Raw genomic sequence first — 25,381 nt, forward strand, 5'->3', positions numbered from 1 at the left:
TTTAAATCACGATTAGATTATGATGCATAATGGATGTTAATGTTCATGTCTACTGTAGAGAGACTTTAATTTGAATCCCGTTCTTCTGTTTAATGTGACATTCAGAGGAAGTCTAGGACAATATTTCTTTATGAAATATTGAAAACGATGAGGGGTGGGGTTAAATGGTGAAAGTAGGAATTTGAACTACAGGCTAGGCCTGTCAGGATACTGAGGCCACACTCAAGAAATGTTGTGGGAATTGTTCCTGCATAAAATCTGGAGCATCAGCCAAGTGCTTGTCTGAACAAAGTGCGCGTTCAGAAGCAGCTTGCTTGTTTTGGGCATGCAAAGATCAATAGGCCTGAGAAGCAGGTAAGTTATTGATGCAATGAGAGGAAGTAAGGGATACACTCAGGCAAAGCAGAAATCTGCAGTTGTTTTGCATTTGTGTGTGGGATGATCCAGCCATTGTAACATCTTCCATGGAATTTTCCTGCATGGGGATATAAAGTGTGGGTACACGGCAATCATCCCTGCTGCTTCAGGTTTTTTTGCTCCAGGAGAGCTTTGTTCTTATTTGGAAATTATGACATCTCATGAGCTGGGCAGGGTAAAAGGGTCAGGAAGCGAGGAGTGGGATGGGGTCATGTGTGACATGGTGAAAGTAGACAAGAGTGGTAGAAGGCTGGGCTTTGGGCCTGTGTTAAAAATGCTTTTGTTTGTTTGCAATAAACAGTTGTATGTTAATAGAAGTGGAAAAGCTCATAAGACCATAAGATATAAGACCAAAAGTAAGCCATTCAGCCCATCAAGTCTCCTCCGCTATTCAATCATGGGCTGATCCAATTATTCTAGTCATCCCTGCTGCCCTTCCTTCTCTCCATACCCTTTGATGCCCTGACTAATCAAGAACCCATCTCTCTCTGCCTTAAATGCACCCAATGACTTCACATCCACAGCCATTTGTGGCAACAAATTCCACAGATTTATCTCCCTCTGACTGAAGTAATTTCTCCGCATCTCCGTTCTAAATAGACGTCCTTCAATCCTGAAGTCGTGCCCTCTTGTCCTGGACTCCCCTACCATGGGAAATAACTTTGCCATATCTAATTGTTCAGGTCTTTTAACATTCGTAATGTTTCTATGAGATTCCCCCCCCCCCTCATTTTCCTGAACTCCAGGTGTTACGTACCAGCAGCAATAGATCACAAATTGAGTCAGGTTTTACTGTTAAAACCACTAACTTTATTAGTATCTACTCAAAATATAGAAAATTAAATGAAATAAACACAAATTAACAGTGTTATGTGTGTGTGGCTCCAAACAGTCAAGCTTAGGAACAGTTCATAAAGTCTTAGGATGGCTAAGTCCAGTCCAGTAATCCACGGAACAAGTGAGGGAAGAAACTTGTAAATCCACATCAAAATGTAGAGAGGAGGCGATTACGGAGATTTCCATAGGTTCCACGCTGGAAAAAACGAAATAACAGGCACCGAAGATCTTATCCATCAAGTCATCCCAAAATCCACATAGAAATATCACAAAGGTGACAGCCACGGAATATTCCTTTAGCACAAGTGGTTACCACATAATATACCCAAAACCATGTAAGGGTTAACAAAAGTGGTTGCCACTGGATACTCCAACAGAATCCACGTATGGATCATACGAAGTGACAGTCACAGATCAAATGTGCACTGGGTGCTGTTGATCAACCCAATTCGCAGGGCATGGGAAAGTATCAGACTTTACCCATTGCTGCAACAAGCTACTCCAGTTGCTTTCTCTCTCTCCCCCTCCCCCTCCCCCTCCCCCGTCCCCCTCCCCCTCCCCCCTCCCCCTCCCCCCTCCCCCCCTCCCCCTCCCCCTCCCCCTCCCCTCCCCCCCTCCCCCCTCCCCCTCCCCCCTCCCCCCTCCCCCCTCCCCCTCTCCCCCTCCCCCCCTCCCCCCCTCCCCCCCTCCCCCCCTCTCCCCCTCCCCCCCCACCCGAAAGTCCCAGTGGTCTGTCGCAGCTTGTTATACTAATGTCATAGTCCCACCTCATTCAGGTGTTTTAAAGTGACACCCACAGTAAACAAAACCATGGTCATGTAACACATGGAATATAGCCCAAAAGCTGCCAGATGTTCCATATACGGTAACCCTTTCATTCCTAGAATTATTCTCGTGAATCTTCTCTGAACCCTTTCCAATGTCAGTATATCCTTTCTAAAATAAGGAGCCCAAAGTATGGTCTCACGAGTGCCTTATAGAGCCTCAACATCTCATCCCTGCTCTTATATTCAAAACTTCTAGAAATGAATGCCAGCATTGCCTTCACCTTCTTCACAACTGACTCAACCTGGAGGTTAACCTTTAGGGTATCCTGCACAAGGATTCCCAAGTCCCTTTGCATCTCTGCATTTTGAAATATCTCCCCATCTAAATAATAGTCTGCCCACTTATTTCTTCCACCAAAGTGCATGACCATACACTTTCCAACATTGTATTTCATTTGCCACTTCTTTGCCCATTCCCTAAACTATCTAAATCTCTCTGCAGGCTATCTGTTTCCTCAACATTACCTGCTCCTCCACCTATCTTTGTATCATCGTCAAATTTAGCCACAAATCCATTAATACCGCAGTCAAATCATTGATATACTGTACATTGTAAAAAGTGGTCCCAGCACCAACCCTTGTGGAACTCCACTGGTAACTGGCAGCCAGCCAGAATAGGATCCCTTTATTCCCTCTCTCTGTTTTCTGCCAACTAGCCAATGCTCTTCCCATGCTAGTAACTTCCCTGTAATTCCATGGGCTCTTATCTTGCTCAGCAGCCTCATGTGTCACACCTTGTCAAAGGCCCTCTGAAAATCCAAGTACACCACATCTACTACATTTCCCTTGTCTACCCTGCTTGTAATTTGCTCAAAAAATTGCAGTAGATTAGTCAGGCAGGATTTTCCTTTCAGGAAACCATGCTAGCTTTGACCTATCTTGTCATGTGCCCCCAGGTACTTCGTCATCTCATCCCTAACAATCGATTCCAACAACTTCCCAACCACTGATATCAGGCTAAGTGGTCTATAGTTTCCTTTCCGCTGCCCCCCACCCTTCTTAAATGGCAGAGTAACATTTGCAGTTTTCCAGTCATCCTGTACAATGCCAGAATCTGTTGATCCTTGAAAGATCATTGTTGATGCCTCCAGAATCTCTCCAGCTACTTCCTTCAGAACCCAATGATGCATTCCATCGGGTCCAAGAGATTTAACCACCCTCAGACCATTAAGCTTACTCAGCACCTTCTCAATAGTAATTTTCACTGTACATTCTTCACTTGGCTGACACTCTTGAATGTCCAGTATACTGCAGATGTCTTCTACTGTGAAGACTGATGCAAAATGCACATTCAGTTCCTCTGCTATCTCTGCTTCTCTCATTACAATATCTCCAGCTTCATTTTCATGTAGCTACCCTCAACTCTCTTTTACCTTTTATATTCTTAAAAAAGCTTTCAGTATCTTAGAAACATAGAAACATAGAAAATAGGTGCAGGAGTAGGCCATTCAGCCCTTCAAGCCTGCACCACCATTTATTATGATCATGGCTGATCATCCAACTCAGAACACCGCCCCAGCCTTCCCTCCATACCCCCTGACCCCCGTAGCCACAAGGGCCATATCTAACTCACTCTTAAATATAGCCAATGAACTGGCCTCAACTGTTTCCGGTGGCAGAGAATTCCACAGATTCACCACTCTCTGTGTGAAGAAGTTTTTCCTAATCTCGGTCCTAAAAGGCTTCCCCTCTATCCTCAAACTGTGGCCCCTCGTTCTGGACTTCCCCAACATCGGGAACAATCTTCCTGCATCTAGCCTGTCCAATCCCTTTAGGATCTTATACGTTTCAATCAGATCCCCCCTCAATCTTCTAAATTCCAACGAGTACAAGCCCAGTTCATCCGGTCTTTCTTCATATGAAAGTCCTGCCATCCCAGGAATCAATCTGGTGAACCTTCTTTGTACTCCCTCTATGGCAAGGATGTCTTTCCTCAGATTAGGGGACCAAAACTGCACACAATACTCCAGGTGTGCTCTCACCAAGGCCTTGTACAACTGCAGTAGTACCTCCCTGCTCCTGTACTCGAATCCTCTCGCTATAAATGCCAGTATACCATTCGCCTTTTACACCGCCTGCTGTACCTGCATGCCCACTTTCAATGACTGGTGTATAATGACACCCAGGTCTCGTTGCACCTCCCCTTTTCCTAATTGGCCACCATTCAGATAATAATCTGTTTTCCTATTTTTGCCACCAAAGTGGATAACTTCACATTTATCCACATTAAATTGCATCTGCCATGAATTTGCCCACTCACCCAACCTATCCAAGTCACCCTGCATCCTCTTAGCATCCTCCTCACAGCTAACACTGCCACCCAGCTTCGTGTCATCCGCAGACTTGGAGATGCTGCATTTAATTCCCTCATCCAAGTCATTAATATATATTGTAAACAACTGGGGTCCCAGCACTGAGCCTTGCGGTACCCCACTAGTCATTGCCTGCCTTTCTGAAAAGGTCCCGTTTATTCCCACTCTTTGCTTCCTGTCTGCTAACCAACTCTCCACCCACACCAATAACTTACCCCCAATACCGTGTGCTTTAAGTTTGCACACTAATCTCCTGTGTGGGACCTTGTCAAAAGCCTTCTGAAAATCCAAATATACCACATCCACTGGTTCTCCCCTATCCACTCTACTAGTTACATCCTCAAAAAATTCTATAAGATTCGTCAGACATGATTTTCCTTTCACAAATCCATGCTGACTTTGTCCGATCATTTCACCACTTTCCAAATGTGCTGTTATCACATCCTTGATAACTGACTCCAGCAGTTTCCCCACCACTGACGTTAGGCTAACCGGTCTATAATTCCCCGGTTTCTCTCTCCCTCCTTTTTTAAAAAGTGGAGTTACATTAGCCACCCTCCAATTCTCAGGAACTAGTCCAGAATCTAACGAGTTTTGAAAAATTATCACTAATGCATCCATTATTTCTTGGGCTACTTCCTTAAGCACTCTAGGATGCAGACCATCTGGCCCTGGGGATTTATCTGCCTTCAATCCCTTCAATTTACCTAACACCACTTCCCTACTAACATGTATTTCACTCAGTTCCTCCATCTCACTGGACCCTCTGTCCCCTACTATTTCTGGAAGATTATTTATTTCCTCCTTAGTGAAGACAGAACCAAAGTAATTATTCAATTGGTCTGCCATGTCCTTGCTCCCCATAATCAATTCACCTGTTTCTGTCTGCAGGGGACCTACATTTGTCTTTACCAGTCTTTTCCTTTTTACATATCTATAAAAGCTTTTACAGTCAGTTTTTATGTTCCCTGCCAGTTTTCTCTCATAATCTTTTTTCCCCTTCCTAATTAAGCCCTTTGTCCTCCTCTGCTGAACTCTGAATTTCTCCCAGTCCTCAGGTGAGCCACTTTCTCTAGCTAATTTGTATGCTGCTTCTTTGGAATTGATACTATCCCTAATTTCTCTTGTCAGCCACGGGTGCACTACCTTCCTTGATTTATTCTTTTGCCAAACTGGGATGAACAATTGTTGTAGTTCATCCATGCAACCTTTAAATGCTTGCCATTGCATATCCACCGTCAATCCTTTAAGTATCATTTGCCAGTCTATCTTAGCTAATTCACGTCTCATACCTTCAAAGTTACCCCTCTTTAAGTTCAGAACCTTTGTTTCTGAATTAACTATGTCACTCTCCATCTTAATGAAGAATTCCACCATATTATGGTCACTCTTACCCAAGGGGCCTCTCACGAAAAGATTGCTAATTAACCCTTCCTCATTGCTCAAAACCCAGTCCAGAATAGCCTGCTCTCTAGTTGGTTCCTCGACATGTTGGTTCAAAAAACCATCCCGCATACATTCCAAGAAATCCTCTTCCTCAGCACCTTTACCAATTTGGTTCACCCAATCTACATGTAGATTGAAGTCACCCATTATAACTGCTGTTCCTTTATTGCACACATTTCTAATTTCCTGTTTAATACCATCTCCGACCTCACTACTACTGTTAGGTGGCCTGTACACAACTCCCACCAGCGTCTTCTGCCCCTTAGTGTTACGCAGCTCTACCCATATCGATTCCACATCTTCCCGGCTTATGTCTTTCCTTTCTATTGCGTTAATCTCTTCTTTAATCAGCAACGCCACCCCACCTCCCCTTCCTTCATGTCTATCCCTCCTGAATATTGAATATCCCTGAATGTTGAGCTCCCATCCCTGGTCACCCTGGAGCCATGTCCCTGTGATCCCAACTATATCATAATCATTAATAACAATCTGCACTTTCAATTCATCCACCTTATTACGAATGCTCCTTGCATTGACACACAAAGCCTTCAGGCGCTCTTTTACAACTCTCTTAGCCCTTATACAATTATGCTGAAAAGTGGCCCTTTTTAATGCTTGCCCTGGATTTGTCGGCCTGCCACTTTTACTTTTCTCCATAGTACTTTTTGCTTCTACCCTCACTTTACACCCCTGTCTCTCTGCACTGGTTCCCATTCCCCTGTTGTGAACTAACCTCCTCACACCTAGCCTCTTTAATTTGATTCCCACCCCCCAACCATTCTAGTTTAAAGTCACCTCAGTAGCCCCCGCTAATCTCCCTGCCAGGATATTGGTCCCCCTAGGATTCAAGTGCAACCCGTCCTTTTTGTACAGGTCACGCCTGCGCCAAAAGAGGTCCCAATGACCCAAAAACTTGAATCCCTGCCCCCTGCTCCAATCCCTCAGCCACGCATTTATCCTCCACCTCATCGCATTCCTACTCTCACTGTCGCGTGGCACAGGCAGTAATCCCGAGATTACTACCTTTGCGGTCCTTTTTCTCAACTCCCTTCCTAGCTCCCTATATTCTCCTTTCAGGACCTCATCCCTTTTCCTGCCTATGTCATTGGTACCTATATGTACCATGACCTCTGGCTCCTCACCCTCCCACTTCAGGATATCTTGGACACGATCAGAAATATCCCGGACCCTGGCACCAGGGAGGCAAACTACCATCCGGGTCTCTGGACTGCGTCCACAGAATCGCCTATCTGACCCCCTTACTATCGAGTCCCCTATCACAACTGCCCTCCTCTTCCTTGCCCTACCCTTCTGAGCTACAGGGCCAGACTCTGTGCCGGAGGCACGGCCACTGTCGCTTCCCCCGGGTAAGCTGTTCCCACCAAAAGTACTCAAACAGGAGTACCTGTTGTTAAGGGGCACAGCCACCGGGGTACTCCCTATTACCTGACTTTTCCCTTTCCCCCTCCTAACCGTGACCCACTTGTCTGCCTCCCGTGGCCCCGGCGTGACCACCTGCCTGCAACTCCTCTCTATCACCTCCTCACTCTCCCTAACCAGACGAAGGTCATCGAGCTGCAGCTCCAGTTTCGTAACGCGGTCCCTTAGGAGCTGCATCTTGATGCACTTGGCGCAGATGTAGACGTCCGGGAGGCTTGGAGACTCCAAGGCCTCCCACATCCGACACCGAGAACAGCAAACTGCCCTCACACTCATACTGTCCCTCTCCTCAAATAACAACAGAAAATGAATGCCAAACCTTCCTCACCTGTTTCCGCCTAAGCCCGTTGAGCCGAAGCCCTTAAGTCTTCACTCTGCTCCCGGCTCACTCCGCAGCCCGCAAACTACGCTGCCCGCTCTATGAGGCTCTGTTCCTTTTAAATCTGTCGCCTGCACAGCCCGACGTAACACGCCTGCGCAGTCCCGCCTCTCAGAACGCCGTTGGAGAAAAAAAAAATAACGAAAATTTCAAAAATGTCTTTCTCGGCACTCCCACTCAGACTCTCAGACTCCTTCTTCTTTGATATTAGTTGTCAGCTTCCTTTCATAACCCATCTTTTCCTTCCTAATGACCTTCTTGGTTTCCTTCTGCAAGTTTTTAAAAGCTTCCCAATCCTCTGTCTTCCCACTAGCTTTGACTTCATTGTATGCCCTCTCTTTTGCTTTTACTTTGGCTCTGACTTCACTTGTCAGCCATGGTAATGTCCTTCTTCCATTCAAAAATTTCTTCTTATTTGGAATATATCTGTCTTACACTTCCCTCATTTTTCGCAGAAACTCCAGCCACTGCTGTTCTGCTGTCCTTCCTGCTAGTATCCCTTTCTAGTCAATCTTGGCCAGTTCCCCTCTCATGCCATTGTAATTTCTCTTATTCCACTAAAATGCCAACATATAGGAATTCAGTTTCTCCCCCTCAAATTTCAAAGTGAACTCAGTCATACTGTGATCACTGATCCCCAAGGGTTCCTTAACCTTAAGCTCTCTTATTACCTCTGGATCATTGCACAACACCCAATCCAGCACAGCCGATCCCCTAGTGGGCTCAACAACAAGCTGATCTAAAAAGCCATCCCTTAGACATTCTACAAATTCTCTCTCTTGAGGTCCAGTACTGGCCTGGTTTTCATGTTAAAATCCCCAACGAATATCATGACATTGCCCTTCTGACATGCTTTTTCTATTCCCGCTGTATGTAATCCACATCCCGGCTGCTGTTTGGAGGCCTGTATACAACTGCCATTAGGGTCCTTTTACCCTTGTCATTTCTTAAATCAACCGATAGAGATGCTACACCTTCCAGTCATATATCATCCCTTTCTAATGATTTAATATGATTTCTTATACACAGGGCCACACCGCCCCCCTCTGCCTACTAACTTATCTTTCTGATACACCATATATCCTTGGACGTTCAACTCCCAATGGCAGCCATCCTTTAGCCAAGTTTCAAGATGGCCACAACGTCATACTTGCCAATCTGTAGCTGAATTTCAAGATCTTCCATTTTATTTCTTATGCTGCGTGCATTCAAATATTACACTTTCAGTCCAGTATTTGTTGCTTTCTGTTTTAACTGCACCATGCCTCTGTTACCCTGTAACTCATTCCACTGGCTGTGATTATGCCTCATCTCCTGCCTGTCCTTTCTATTATCTCTATTACAAGCTATCTTCGATTTATTTCTGTTTTCCCCTTCCTCAGCCCTATCACTCTGATTCCCATCCCCCTGCCAAATTAGGTTAAACCCTCCCTAACAGCTCTATTAAACCTGTCTGCTAGGATACTGGACCCCTTTGTGTTCAGGTGTAACCCCTCCTTTTTGTAGAGGTCTTACCTCCCCCAGAAGAGGGGACATCTCTATCAGGTTGACAGAACCTCCTGTCTGTTCCCCTCACTATGGAATCCCCAATGACTATTGCATTCCTCATCTTCTTCTCTCCATTCTGCACCATGGAACCAGGCTATACCAGAGACCCGATCGCCGTGGTCGTCCTCTGTCATGTCACCCCCCGCCCCCCAACAGCATCCAAAATGAGATAACGATTACTGAGGGGGATGTCCACAGGGGTGCTCTCTACTATCTGAACTCTTCCCATCCCTTCCCTGACAGTCACCCACTTATCTAACTCCTGCAGCCTTGGAGTGACTAACTCCTTGTAGCTCCCATCTATCTCCAGCTCACTTTCCCTAAGCTGTAGGTCATCAAGTCACAGCTCCAGATCCCTAACACGGTCTCTCAGGAGCTGCATCTCAGTGCACCTGGTGCAGATGTGGCCACCTGGGAGACTGGAAGATTCCCAGGATTCCCACATCTGACACCCAGAGCAAAGAACTAACCCTACAGACATGCTCTCTATTCCTCCAAAAAAAAATGCAAGGGAAAAAAAAATGAAGTCTACTTACCTTGCCAAAGCCCGAGTGAGCCAAAGCCCTACCACTCTGCCTCAGACCACTCCTTTGATGACCGCCCCGCTAGGCAGTGTCTCCCTTTTATGCCTGAACCTTCCCTGCTCTCCGACACATGATCGGTGCGTCGGTTATAGCTGAGTTCCCGTGAAGCTTTCCCCTTTAAATTTCACTCCCAGACCTGTGTGCTGCCTCCTCTCTAGGAGCTCATGGATTCACGACTGATGTGCTGGTTATAGCTCATAGATCAATTGGTCAAGTGAGACTGTAAGCTGTAGTGTTGGCTGAGGAGTATTAGAGATACTAAAGTAAATGTCAAGAATTAGAAAAAAATTGGCAGGTGAACACTCTTATGCCAAACGTGTGTTTGTGAAAGCAATTACCAGGGTAGGTGATTGAGTCAGAAGCTATAACAATAACAATAAGAGAATGCAGGGAAAAGTTGATGGGATATGAAAAAGAGCAAGTCAGTGTGATTAAAGCCACAGGAAAATTTACAATGCCAGCATGTAGGAGAAATTCATCTTCCAGAGTGTCAACAGCAGAGTGGTCAATGGGGTTCAGTTGGTAGAAACCAAGTTCCTGTTCCAGACCACCTCATGTCCTTTTGGCAGCTCATACATTTAATAATGAAAAATCATTAGTATTAATTGAAATTAACCAGAAAAGTCTTTCCTCTGACTAACTTTTCCATCCACATTGGCAACTGCCTACCACTGTGGATGGTGAAACTTGTAAAATGATCAAGCTCATTCAAGCTCTGAAGTGCAAAGCCCCACAATAAGAATGGGCTGGATTGTGCAGAACCTGACGATTGCCTCCCACCACAGTTAGAGTACAATATTTATGTGTCAAAAAATACCCAGCATAAGGATCACAATATAAATTGGAAGTACTTTAGAGAGTAGTGCCATGACATTATTGAGGTCAGATTAACAAAGCAACACAACTGGGGTATGTTGCATTTCACTGTCAGTCATTAAGCCTCTAATGTGTACCAATGTGTTCTTCCTGTACACAGTCAAGGATACAATGTCTGGAGAGATCCAATGACCCCAACTCAGATACTAACAAAACTTTGCAAAGGAGGCAAAGTAGACGGGCCTCACTTCGGACCTGGAGGAAGAGTAAAGGTCGCCAACAGAGTCTTTACGGGCCCAACAGAGATTGAGGATGAAAATGGTATGAAGTAATAGTTAATCATTTCTGTTCCCCATCATCTCAAAACCTGATAGCTACAGGAATATGAGAAAGTATATATCCTGGACTTTTAAAATACCTCATTTTCTTTATGACAAATACTCTCATTTATTTTATTTAGTTTAGTTTTTTAAATTTTTATTTCATTTGTTTTGTTTTATTATAACAAATAGATTCCACATGTTATAAGTTTCACAGCTGCTAACACCACAGTCTCATAAATTTCCCTGTGAAGAGCACACAGAACCAATGTTGGCCAACTGCTTTAATTTCTCCTCCGCAGGAGTGAAGAAGGAGACTGACGAACACCTGTCCCTGATTGTCCTCCAGCACTGGGAGCAGGTGCCACGGGTCGGCTGCAAATTAGTTCCAGAACATGTGGAAACAAGGCCTCTGCTGAACCCTGAGAAACCAGGCATTGAGCAGGTACAGTAAATCCGGGAGAAAAGATCATACAATGTAATTTTCTGAGAGTGATCATTGAAGTATAAACAATTTAGTTTCAGATCATAGTCTACCTGGAAAATAATGATCTGTATCACCTGAGATTTCAGATATATACTCCCTGCAAGTAAGGCATTCCGCCAAGAGCACAGATGACGTAATTATCATATTTCTGTGTAGATAAGAGCAACGAGGTACTGCAAAAGCTAGATATTTGAAATACTGAAAACGCTCAACGGGTCAGACAAGCTTAACGGAGAGAGGAACAACGTTAATTCTGTCTGATCTGCTGAACATTTTCAGCACTTTCCACATCATTTCTGATTCCTATTCTTGCCCTGGCTTCAGTTAGGTTATTGAGAAATCAAAGGCTGTCATAGAGTCTGCCGGCCGTGATATTATGCTTTAGGTCAAACTATTTGAAGACTAATGTGACTTTCAAAGAAACACCAAAATAGAATCCAAATTATGAAAAAAATAACCGCTGAGAAGAAGCTAGGCCATGGAGCAGTGCAGAAAGAATTGCACAATTGTTCATGCCAGTCAGAAAAGGTCACTTCCATCTGATCAAATATTGATCTGGAATCAGCACCCGGGGTCCCCAATCCTCTACCTGCACCTAGCAATTAAGAGAGCCAATTAAACCACACTACAAAGATACAGCAGCTATCAAAGATGATATAACAACATAAAGAGCAATAAAAATCTGAAAGGCAAGTATATTTAATTTAATGGAAATTCATTATAAAACTGTAAATAAGGTTGAATCTATTTCTCTCTCAGCCATTGCTCTCCATAAAGATGAGTGCAGTTTTTGGGTCCGGTGACAGAGTTCCCAGTTTATCTGCTTGGAAATCTCTACACATTCTGGCTGCACTGTGATGTCCATCTGCAATGCAGCACATATACACTGCAGTCCTTTCATCGGTCATCAGCCAGGTGGTAGTTTACAACATCTCAGTTCGTGCCTGGCCATACTGAACTTCCATGCATAGAGAGCACTAAAAGCTAACTGTTCCACATAGGATTCATGGCTTTTAGATGGAACATTTCTATAGTAAGAGGAAGAAATATACTTATATCCTCTAAAATATTAACACAATTACATAACGTAATAATATAATGTCAATCTATTAAAAATACTGCAGTTAACATTTTTATAGATGCTGGCATTTAATTAATGTTACATCAGATTGGGAACATGAAAGATTTTACCAAAGTCAAAGAGAAAAATCAGAAAGGAGGAGACATCGTCATTGCAGTGTGTTAAGAATCTGCTGCATCTTTCTCCCTGTTGGAGAGACCTATTCCATATTCTTAGAGTTGATCCATGGATACCGATACTAGACACAAAAGACCCACCCATCAAAGATTTCCCTATATGGAGAATGTAAATAAAATCAAAATCCAAAAACTGCAAATGCCAAAAATCTGAAATAAAATTGAAAAATATGCAAGCACCCAGAAGGTTAGACAACATCTGTGGAACAAGAAACAGGGTTAACGTTTCAAGTCAAAGACACTTTATTTCCCTTTCTGACTTGGTGCCTGACTTGCTAGGTATTTCTGCATTTGATTTATTTTACATTTAAAAATATCAAACTTGGTTTCAACAATCTGTCATTAATGAATTCCATTCCCCTATGATCTTGCTAAATTTATCTCTATATTCAAATTTACTCTCCAGAAAACTCGGATGCATTACTAGCATGAGATGCCATCAAAGTTATTTGTTTTTTTTCATGGATAGAACAATACTATTTGCAGAAAAATTCTTGATGGAAGAAGTCACCTTGATCTAACAATTGGGGGAGGATAATTCTCTTGTGAGCTGTCTAACAAGTGATGATTTTAGTTACTATCCTGGTGGAAAATAGTTCAAATCTCTATAATTTAGCTTTCTACACTGAAAGAGTGGGATTCTTAATTATGAATGTATCAGGGCCCAGGATGTCTTTTGAATATTTACTGATGGCTGGAGCCCAGAATTCACTGTGGAGTTAGTTACTTTGAGATGCAAAAGAGAGCTTGAGGCCAAAGAGAAATATTTATTTATACTTTCCAAAAGAGAATTAATTGAAGCCACCAAAGTAAACCAGTCTCTGTTATTACAGAAAACTCAGTGCTGGTGAGTTGTGAATTGGACTCCAAACCTATCATTGCACAGTTCAGAAAGCATATTTCTTCTTCTTCTGCTTTTGACTTTTAATGATTCTTAGTAGTCCAACTTATAGGTGCATTACTGCCACCAACTCTACTGGACTGTGGTGTAGAGAACTGAGAAATAAAACTTTATCAAATGAAAACTAAATTATTCCAAAAATCCCTATAGTGAAAGAAAATACTGTGAATTAAATTAAAGTCACTTCCATAACTTAATAAAGTTTTAAAATGAAAACTACCTCCAAAGATTGTAGTGAAGTCTGTATTTGATTTCCTTCAACCTTATATGCTTCATGATGGAATAGAATGTGTTCAGTTGTATCATAATGATGACAAAACCTACACAACACAGAAGGATATTTCCAACAAAATATCAGGAATTAAGCGTGGTATGCCCAGTTCTAAGTTGATTCAAAATAATAGAAAACATTTTGCGAATTGGGACTGCGCTATCTATAATTAACCTGAAAGTGGTTTCTGTATAATTTCAGGGTCGCATTGAACTGTTTGTCGATATGTTTCCAAAGGACCAGCCTGCACCAGGAGCAGCAATTGATATATCACCAAGGAAGCCAAAGAAGTAAAGTATTTCATATTATTTGAGGTGTTGTCTAACATTTTTAATTCAGCACAATTGTTCTTTTTTATGCTTATTGCAATAGTTGTGAGGATATTGCTGTTTCTTAAGTTAGAAACATAGAAAACATAGAAAATATACAGCATAGTACAGTCCCTTCGGCCCACAAAGCTGTGCCGAACATGTCCCTACCTTAGATCTACCAAGGCTTTACCCATAGGCTCTATTTTTCTAAGCTCCATGTAGCCTAAGCTCATAGTGGGCCGAAGGGCCTGTGCTGTGCTGTACTATTCTATGCTCTAGCCATCCAGGAGTCTCTTAAAAGACCCTATCACTTCCGCCTCCACCACTGTTGCCGGCAGCCCATTCCATGCACTCACCAATGTCTGCATAAAAAACCTGCCCCTGACATCTCCTCTGTACCTACTTCCAAGCACCTTAAAACTATGCCCTCTCGTGCTATCTATTTCATCCCTGGGGAAAAGCCTCTGACGATCCACACGATCAATGCCTCTCATTATCTTGTACACCTCTATCAGGTCACCTCTCATCCTCCGTCGCTCCAAGGAGAAAAGGCCAAGTTCACTCAACCTATTCTCATAAAGCATACTCCCTAGTCCAGGCAAAATCCTTGTAATTCTCCTCTGCACCCTTTCTATGGTTTCCACGTCCTTCCTGGAGTGAGGTGACCAGAATTGAGCACTTTTCTCCTGAAGAGAACAGATTAACAATGAAAGAAAAAGCCTGGTGTTTGGTATTTTTAAATACGATTACAATTCATTTTAATTTACAAATGTTGTATGTACTTTATCTTATTATAGCTGATGAGTGAATTAAACTTAGCCACAACTGAAATAGGACAAAACCTCTCAAAATTTTTAGTCACCAATAACATCCTTTTATTTCTGTGAAAATCCCAGCTCAAAGCTTTTCCAACATTATTTAGGAATTACTAATCAGCTCCTGGATCCTAATTCTGAACCACCTGGTCAGCAGTGTCATGTTTTATGGCAGGTATTATCAACCAACAAGTCTGCCATTATCTTCTCTGCAGTTAATACACAAAGGCCTCAGGGTGGATATTATTTCTAAAACTGAGAGAATAAAAATAAAGTCATTATGATTAATTTTCAAGCCATACAGAGAACCTTTGTTCTCTAATCACATGATGTTCAATATGTTGACCTATTAATGCAAAAGTAAATTACTGATCAAAATAAATTATCTTTCTTACAGGTCATGACTTCTCTCTGTGCTGTGATGTCTGAGGTTTACTTTGCAAGATTTAAACTTAGCTAAACAAATAACATCATGCTCACTCTGTTTTTGTCATATTTCTTCGGCCGTTGGGTTCCTGTGTGAACCCTTGCCCATTGGAAGACAATTTGAATATTAAGCAGCAGAATCTCACCGTTTTTGGCTAATTGACGAAATGTAAACCCCTGTCGCCCAGGCCCAGCATCATGAAAATCAGAACATTTTCCTGAGTGTATCATACGTGCCTCAGAGTTCAAAAATAGAGATGACATTGTATCACAAATTACACCACCCCACAGTGCAACGATGAATTAGAAACATGGGAACATAGATTCAGTAGTGGAATATTTAATCGTTCCAGCCTTAGCTTAAGTTCAGAGAGGTTATGAGTGACATGGTTCATTATTCCTCATATCTGTTAATACCCTTGGCTTAAAAGCGGCAAAAAACAGAACAACAGATGCTATTTGTAAAAGAGAGTCTCAAATTACCACTATGCTCAGTGTGCAGTGTACATTTAATTTCAGATCTGAAAAACCTAGCTGCGTCTTCAGACTGAAACCTAGAGCTCTCAATCAGTGGACGAAATTATCCTTATTATCGTGAAAGCGTCAAGGAAATCTTTGCATTACTACATTCCAGGGATTACAATGTTTGCTTGTTTTATCTCTCAGTGTAACGTTGTTTAAGAATCCTTCCTTGTTTAACACCTAAAGTATAGTTTCTGGAATGGCCTCCGGTATTCTCTAATATATGTGCTCTAATCATATCCTTGTTTTATGGTTAATTGTTTCAGACAATTTCGGGTTAATTGTTGGAGTGTGAATATTTCTGTTGCATTTCTCCATGAAGTATTTGTGAATATGTGAATGGAATCGTACTGTGCCAAGAAGACACAGTGCCAAACATTAGTGCTGAATTACCATAAATGCAGATAATCTATTGCCCCACTAGGGGATATCCTCTAATGTTTGAAAAGAGTTGTCCCTTAGATATTTTCTTTCACTTCTTCTTCACTCAGTTATTTATTCTTGATTAACCCACTTGTCCTAATTATAAGGATGAGAAAATATGAGAAATTAAACTTTGTTGAGTTTTGTGACTGTGTAGCTATCGTTGGCTGTAGTCATTAAACATAACAATTTCTGGAATTGCTTTCTAAAACAAAATCTCAGTGATTGTTAAGCAAGATAATACAAATACTGTTTTGCAAAAAAAATTGGTGAACTTTGAAGAATCCGAAGCATGAAATTTTCTCCAATAAGAGTCTAATCAGCAGTAGAGTTTTGGGTCCAGCAAGACTACTGTCTCAACAGACAATAGGTGCAGGAGTAGGCCATTCGGTCCTTTGAGCCAGCACCACCATTCACTGTGATCATGGCTGATCATCCACAATCAGTACCCCATTCCTGTCTTCTCCCCATATCCCTTGACTCTGCTGTCATTAAGAGCTTTATCTAACTCTTTCTTGAAAGCATCCAGAGAATTGGCCTCCACTGCCTTCTGAGGCAGAGCATTCCACAGATCCACAACTCTGTGGGTGAAAAAGTTTTTCCTCAACTCAAGAAGTCAATATAGTGCAAATCAAAAGAACGTTCTGATAATACTTTGGGAAACTCACTTTGTTTCAGCTCCTCACTTCCCTTGAGCAAAGAATCCACCTTGAATTGAAAACACTTGGAAGCTTTGTAGTACCAAGTTAATACCAACAGAGAGAATGCAGCTTGATGGGTGTGCAGTCATGTTACATGTGCCCCAGCATCTTATCCTGATTTCCTTCCTCTCTGCCAGATATGAGCTTAGACTGATAGTTTGGAATACAGATGAGGTTATCTTGGAAGACGATGATTACTTCACTGGAGAGAAATCTAGTGACATTTTTGTCAGGGGGTATGTACATCTGTGTGACCTGTGTGGGATTTGAAGTGTGTTTTGGTTTGCTCATTTTTCTTTGTTGCTTTTGTTGTTAACCAGTTATGAACTGCGTGTTATTATTTGGAACACTGATGATGTTGTTCTTCAAGATGATGCTTTCATGACAGGAGAGAAGATGTCAGACATCTATGTCAAGGGGTAATGATTCAACTGCATGACTCATCTCCCCTCTATGCTGAACAATCATTCATTTCCCACCCTCCATGTCCGCAATATAGCTATTTGCAATGGAATTTAACTGTGTTTTACATCCATAGCAAGCATATTTCTAGTTCTAGTTCCTCCAGTAACTTGTGTGAGGTGTAATATACTAAGAAAAAGCAAGTGTGATTTTCTACCTTACAATGTAGCTTTTGGGAAATTTTATTGCAATAGAACTCAACTCCAGATTGAATTGACACCTCCTTCTGTAAGAATGACAAACCCATTTTGAGCTAGAATGCCATTTCAGAAGAAGACTAAAAAAGCAAAATTAAGATATAAGGTACTAAAGAGTATGGAGGAAGACAACCAATTTAGCTCAACAAGCGTGTAAATAACACTTCCAATATATTTAGGCATCTAGGAAGTATAAAGTGATGTATTTATAACCCTCAGAAGTTTTCATGTTTTCTCCTCATCAGCTATTTCACTTGCTTCAACCATTTGTCAAGTCATTGAATTAAGCCTGGTTCACATTTGAAGAATTCACCCAACATGTGTCATTCCCAGTTTTGGCTCACTGCATTCCCTCTCCCCCCGAACATCCAACGAGGCCTGTTGATTCTCCTCTCTTTTCTTTGTGCAAGTGTATCGAAACTCTGAAAGACCTCTTGGCATCCCCTCACATCATATTGAAATTAGACATATTTCAATTTAGAAGTTTGACTGCAGAATTTTCCTTGTCCTTCTCTATTACTAATCCAGACTTTATGACACAAGGTTATTCTTATTGAAGGTCTTCTTAGCTCTTTTCATTCCTCTTTGCAGGTTCAGTCCTGCCTCCTTCCTTGTGGGCAAGGAGGTATTGGTCAGTTGTTCACATATCAGAAATCCCTGTTTGTCCTTTCCATCTATCTTGATCTTACCCAAATTAGTATTAGATGTTTGCATTCTCCAAATAACAAAACACTATAGTTCTAACACAAATCAATAATTCCTCTGCAGATTTACTGATTTGCACTTCCCTCACTATCTGATGGCTAATGAAGCATTCCTAGTTGCACAATCACAAACACAAGACGATTTGCATGTGCTGGAAATCGAAAGCAACACACACAAAATGCTGATGGATCAGGCAGCATCTATGGAAAAGAGCGAACAAAAGGATCTCAGCCTAAAACATCATCTGTTTACTTTTTCCCATAGGTACTACCTGACCTACTGAGTTCCACCAGCTTTTTGTGTGGTTGCACAGTCATCCTGATTTGGCTTTTTAAATCCAACTAAATGGATTTCATCCACTTTACCATGGCAGTATTCTCAATGATAGCTCACTATGCTTTGACACATCCCAAACATGCCCTTGTCTACCCTATGGTCTTTCTTAATCTGTGACTGTTCAGTATAGCACTAATTTATTCTATTATGCTATCCAGCACTCTCATTTTATTGTACCTTAGGTAAATTTACATCAATATACTGTTGCCCATCACCTACCAAATAAGGTGAAATCATCTACATCCAAAGTAGTAGTAGTTCTCAATATACCTGACTTAATTCTTTTCTACAATATAGTCCAAGCCTTAAATAATTGTATCTCTAACCAGTGAAGCACAAATTCAATGCAGAGATTGTTATCTTCTTCTTCTTAAGTCCATGTCCCCCACTGAGTCATTGGCTTCTGACAGAGCCTTCCTCTTGCAGGGGTGGGGTCTTTGGAGCTTCTGATAGCATTCCTCTCGCTCTGGATTTTTATGGGATGGGGTTGCACACCTCATGCCTAAAAGATTGTTATCCACGCTGATTGTCAGTATTGAATGTGGTTAACTGGTTAACTCAGAAATAACATAACAGGTACCTTGATAAGGGTCAAGTCTGGCAATTTTTAATCTGAAAAGAACTAAAAATCTGGTTGGTATGGTGTCACTGCTAACTGCATTTTTATGTGCTTTAATGGTTATTTCATTCAGTGACTGCTGTATTAGTGCTTTTTTTCTTTGCAAAATGAATGCAAGCTTTCTCATGCATGACTAATGTTCAAATTAATTGTGCTTTGAAAACCGCTGGCTTATTACTATTTTTAAAAAGCTTATGACAAAATAACTGAAACATTCGCCTGTGCGTGTATGAGGGCTGCAATGTCTTTCAAGTTAATTATCTTGGATCAGTAAATTTTACTAATATCTTTATGAACTACATGAATTTTGGTTCTTATTCACTTTGTTTTGTATGCACCATTGCTCCAGGTTGTTAAAAACAGGAGTGTCCTTAGGTCACTTTCATTACTAATTCCAACAGTGCACATTGTACAAACCTATTTCATTACTAACAATATCATATAATAGCTACAAAATGTAATTCATAATGTGCCCATAGTGCCTATAAAAAGTATTCATCCCCTCGGAAGTTTTCATGTTTTATTGTTTTACAACATTACATAACAGTGGATTTAGATTTAGATTTTTTAGATTTTAGATTATGAGAACACTCAGTCCTCTTTTATTGTCATTTAGAAATGCATACATGCATTAAAAAATGATACAATGTTTCTCTGGAGTGATAGCACAGAAAACAGGACAAACCAAAGACTAAAACTGACAGAACCACATAATTATAACATATAGTTACAGCAGTGCAATACAATACCATAATTTGATGAAGAACAAACCATGGGCACGGTAAAAAAAAGTCTCAACGTCCCGAGTCGATCGACTCCCGAGTCCCCGATAGCAGTCGGCAAAAGGGAGAAACTCCCTGCCATAAACCTCAAGGCACCGTCAACTTGCCAATGCCTTGGAAGCAGCCGACCACAGCAGACACTGAGTCCATCCGTCCAAAAACTTCGAGCCTCCAACCAGCCCCTCCGATACAGCCTCCCGAGCGCCATCCTCTGCCGAGCGCCTTCGACCTTGCCCTGGCCACTGAAACATGCAAAGCCGAGGATTTCGGAGCCTTCTGCTCCGGAGATTCCGGTTACCACACAGTAGCAGCGGCAGCGAAGCGGGCATTTCAGAAGTTTTCCAGATGTTCCTCCGTACTCTCACATCCGTCTCCATCAAATCAGAATTGTGCACGGTCCCCTACTTGACAGATAACAGACATCACCATCGAAGTGGCCGAGCATGCTGCAGTCACGCTGCCATCTTCTCCTCCAATTTTATTTGGCTTACTTGACACTGATCAGTGTTTCTACCCTCACCGGCATCTTGTGTCAAAGTATAAGCAGGTCTCTACAAAGCAATCAAAATTAATTACAAATACAAAATAATTGATTGCATAAATATTCACCCCATTCAAGTTAGTATTTAGTAGATGCACCTTTGGCAGCAATTACAGCCTTGAGTCTGTGTGGATAGGTCTCTATCAGCTTTACACATCCGGACACTGCAAGTTTTCCCCATGCTTCTTTACAAAACTGTTCAAGGTTTGTTAGATTGCATGGGGATCATGAGTGATCAGCCCTTTTCAGGTCCAGCCACAAATTCTTAGTTGGATTGAGGTCTGGTCTCTGACTTGGCCACTCCAGGACATTAACTTTGTTGTTTTTACGGCATTCTTGTGTAGCTTTGGATTTATGCTTGGGGTCATTGTCTTGCTGGAAAACAAATCTTCTCCCAAGTCATAATTCTCTTACAGATACATCAGGTTTTCCTCCAGAATTTCCCTGTATTTTGCTGCATTCATTTTACCCACTACATTCACAAGCCTTCCAGGGCCTGCTGCAGTGAAGCATCCCCACAGCATGATGCAGCCACCACCATGCTTCATGAAGTAATGGTGTTTTTGATGATGTGCAGTGTTTGGCTTATGCCAAACAGTGTTCAGTCTAATGACCAAAAATTTCAATTTTGGTTTCATCAGAACTTAAAACCTTCTTCTAGCTGATTTCAGAGTCACCCACTTGCCTTCTTTCAAACTCTAGCGAAGATTTCATGAGCATTTTTTTTCAACAGTGGCTTTCTCTTTGCCACTCTCCTGTAAAGTTGTGACTGGTGAAGCAGCCAGGCAACAGTTGTTGTGTACGCTGTCTCTCCCATCTCAGTCACTGAAGCTTGTAACTCTTTCAGAGTTGTCATAAGTCTCTAGGTAGCCTCCCTCACTAGTTCCCCTCTTGCACAGTCACTCAGATTTTGGGGATGACTTTCTCTAGGCAAATTTATAGCTGTTCCATTTTCTTTCCATTTCTTAATGATTGATTTGGCTACACTTCAAGGGATATTCAATGACTTGGAAATTTCCTTATGTCCATCTCCTGGCTCATGTTTTTCAATAACCTTCTCACGGAGTTGCTTGCAGTATTCCTTTGTGTAGCTTTTGCCAGGATACTTACGCCTCAGCGGTTGGACCATCCAGATATATGACTACAATCAATTGAAACACCTTGACTGTGCACTGGTGATCTCCATTTAACTAATTGTGTGACTTCTAAAACCAATTGGCTGCATCAGTGATGATTTGGTGTGTCATATTAAAGGGAATGGGGGTGAATACTTATGCAATCAATTATTTTGTGCTTTATATTTGTAATTATTTTAGATCATTTTGTAGAGATCTGTTTTCACTTTGACATGAAAGAGTATTTTTCTGTGATCAGTCTCAAAAAGCCAAATTAAATCCACTGTGATCCAATGTTACAGGCACTGAGCACGGGTCCACGGTGCAGAAGGGAAAGAGAGAGAAGAGGGGAGTGGTAGTGATAGAGGACCCGATAGTGAGGAGAACAGACCGGAAATTCTGTGGATGTGAACGAGACACCCAGATGGTATGTTGTCTCCCAGGTGCAAGGGGCAGGGATGTCTCAGATCATGTCCACATCATTTTGGAGAGGGAGGGAGAGCAGCCAGATGTCTTGGTACGTATTGGTACCAATGACATAGGAAGGAAAAGCAATGAGGTCCTGAAATGAGAATTTAGAGAGCTAGGTAGAAAGCTGAGAAGCAGGATCTTCTGGGTAGTAATTTCTGGATTGCTGCCTGTGCCATGCGCCAGTGAGGGTGGAAACAGGATTATTTGGTGGATAAATATGTAGCTGAGAAACTGGTGCAGGGAACAGGGCTTCAGGTTCTTGGATAATTGGGATCTCTTCTGGGGGAGGTATGACCTGACCAATATTCTCGCAGGCAGGTTTGTTAGAGCTGTTGGTGAGGATTTAAACTAACTTAGCAGGGGGGTGGGGACCAGAGTGAAGGGACTCAGGATAGGACAGATAGTAAAAAAGTAAAGATACGTGCAATCAGATTGTGTGGAAGGGCAGGTAGGTGCTGGAACTTAGTTGCAGCCAACAGGCTGAGCATCAAATCATTAGGAATGCAGAGTCAGAAAGGATAGCAAATATGCTACTCAAGGTGTTGTATCTAAATGCACGTAATATAAGAAATAAGGTGGATGATCTTGTTGCAATATTACAGATTGCCAGGTATGATGTTGATATGATATCATGGCTGATGAATGGTTGTAGTTGGGAGCTGAATGTTCAAGGTTACATGTTATATCAGAGGGATAGGATGGTAGGCAGAGGGGGTTGTGTGGCTCTACTGGTAAAGAATGGCATCAAATCAGTAGAAAGATGTGACACAGGATCAGAAGATGTTGAATACTTGTGGATTGAGTGAAGAAACTGCAAGGATAAAAAGTCGTTGATGGAAGTTTTATATAGGCCTCCTAACAATGGCTGGGAGGTGGACCACAGTTTACAAGAGGAAATAGAAAAGGCGAGGCAAAGGGGCAATGTTATGGTAGTCATGGGAGACTTTAACATGCAGGTTGATTGGGGAAAATCAGGTTGGTAATGGATCTCAACAGAGTGAATTTGTTGAATGCCTCCGAGATGGCTTTTTAGAGCAGTTTGTCATTGAGTTTACTAGGGGATCAGCTATTCTGGATTGGGTGTTATGTAATGAACTGGAGGTGATTAGGGAGCTTAAGGTAAAAGAACCTTTGGGAACCAGTGATCACAATATGATTGTGTTCAACTTGAAATTTGATAGGGAAAAAGTGAAGTCTGATGTTGCAGTATTTTAGTGGAGTAAGAGAAATTACAGTGGTATGAGAGGGGAGTTGGCCAAAGTAAATTGGAAGGAGCTGTTGGCAGGGATGTCAGCAGAGCAGCAATCGTGTATGTTTCTGGAAAAAGTGAGGACGGTGCAGGACATGTATTCCAAAAATGAAGTAATACTCAAGGTTACAAAATAGTACAAACCGTGGCTGACAAGGGAAGTCAAAGCTATTGTAGCAGCAAAAGAGAGGGCACACAGCAAAACAAAAATTAGTAGTGGGAAGATAGAAGATTGGGAAGTTTTTAAAAAGATACAGAGAGCAACTAAAAAAATCATTAGAAGGGAAAAAATGAAATATGAAAGCAAGCTAGCAAATAATATGAAAGTGGATAGTAAAAGTTTTTTCAAGTAGGTTAAAAATAAAAGAGAAATGAGAGTGAATATAGGACCACCAGAAAATGAAGGAAGTGAAATAATAACGGGGGACAAGGAGATGGCTGCTGAACTAAATGAGTATTTTGCATCAGTCTTCGCTGTGGAAGACACTAGCAGTATTGCTGATGTTGTAGTGTGTGAAGGAAGAGAAGTGGATGCAGTTACTGTTACAAGAGAGAAGATGTTCACAAACCCAAAGGCACATAAGTCACCCGGGCCAGATGAACTGCACCCTAGGGTTCTGAAGCAGGTGGAGTTAGAGATTGTGGTGGCATTAGAAATGTTCGTTCAAAAATCATTGGACTCTGGCATGGTGCCAGAGGACTGGAAAATTACAAGCGTTACTCCACTTTTTAAGACAGGAGGAAGGCAGTAGAAAGGAAATTATAGACCAGTTAGCCTGACCTCAGTGATTGGGAAGATGTTAGTCAATTGTTAAGGATGAAGTGCTGGAGTACTTGGAGACACAGGACAGTATAGTACGAAGTCAGCATGGTTTCCTTCAGGAAAAATCCTGCCTGAATAACCTGTTGGAATTCTTTGAAGAGATTACAAGTAGGATCGATAAAGGGGACACAGTGGATGTTGTATATTTGGACTTTCAGAAGGCCTTTGACAATGTGCCACACATGAAGCTGCTCACTGAGTTAAGAGCCCATGTATTACAGGAAAATGACTAACATATTTAGAGCATTGGCTGATTGGTAGGAGGCAGCGAGTGGGAATAAAAGGATCCTTTTCTGGTTGGCTGCCTGTGATTAGTAGTGTTCTGCAGGGGTCAGTGTTGGGACTGCTTCCTTTTATGCTGTATATAAATGATTTAGATGATGGAATAAATGGCTTTGTTTCCAAGTTTGTAGATGATATGAAGATTGGTGAAGGGGCAGATAGTGTTGAGGAAACAGGTAGGATGCAGAAGGACTTAGACAGATTAGGAGAATGGGCAAGAAAGTGACAAATGAAATACAATGTTGGAAAATGCATGGTCATGCACTTTGGTAGTAGAAATAAACATGCAGACCATTTTCTAAATGGGGAGAAAATCCAGGAATCTGAGATGCAGAGGGACTTAGGAGTACTTGTGCAGGACACCCTGGGAGACGCCAGAGAGTAGTGGTGGATAACTGTTTGTCAGGTTGGAGGCCGGTGACTAGTGGTGTGCCTCAGGGATCTATACTGGGTCCAATGTTGTTTGTCATATATACTAATGATCTGGATGATGGGGTGGTAAATTGGATTAGTAAGTATGCAGATGATACTAAGATAGGTGGAGTTGTGGATAATGAAGTAGGTTTTCAAAGCTTGCAGAGAGATTTAGACCAGTTAGAAGAGCGGGCTGAAAGATGGCAGATGGAGTTTAATGCTGATAAATGTGAGGTGCTACATTTTGGCAGGACTAATCAAAATAGGACATACATGGTAAATGGTAGGACATTGAACAATGCAGTAGAACAGAGGGATCTAGGAATAATGGTGCATAGTTCCCTG

General features: G+C 41.9%; 1 protein-coding gene across 1 annotated transcript in view; it reads left to right on the plus strand.

Annotated features, from left to right (window-relative positions):
- Positions 1-25,381, plus strand: part of otofa (otoferlin a) — a 374,531-nt gene that overhangs the window by 330,396 nt on the left and 18,754 nt on the right. Inside the window, exons 40-43 of the mRNA XM_072278846.1 lie at positions 10,767-10,927; positions 11,229-11,371; positions 14,044-14,132; positions 17,178-17,276. Coding sequence (XP_072134947.1) covers positions 10,767-10,927; positions 11,229-11,371; positions 14,044-14,132; positions 17,178-17,276 — 492 coding nt within the window. The remainder of the gene's footprint in view (positions 1-10,766; positions 10,928-11,228; positions 11,372-14,043; positions 14,133-17,177; positions 17,277-25,381) is intronic.

This window comes from Mobula birostris, chromosome 2 (genome assembly GCF_030028105.1).
Source record: "Mobula birostris isolate sMobBir1 chromosome 2, sMobBir1.hap1, whole genome shotgun sequence".
NCBI lineage: Eukaryota > Metazoa > Chordata > Chondrichthyes > Myliobatiformes > Myliobatidae > Mobula > Mobula birostris.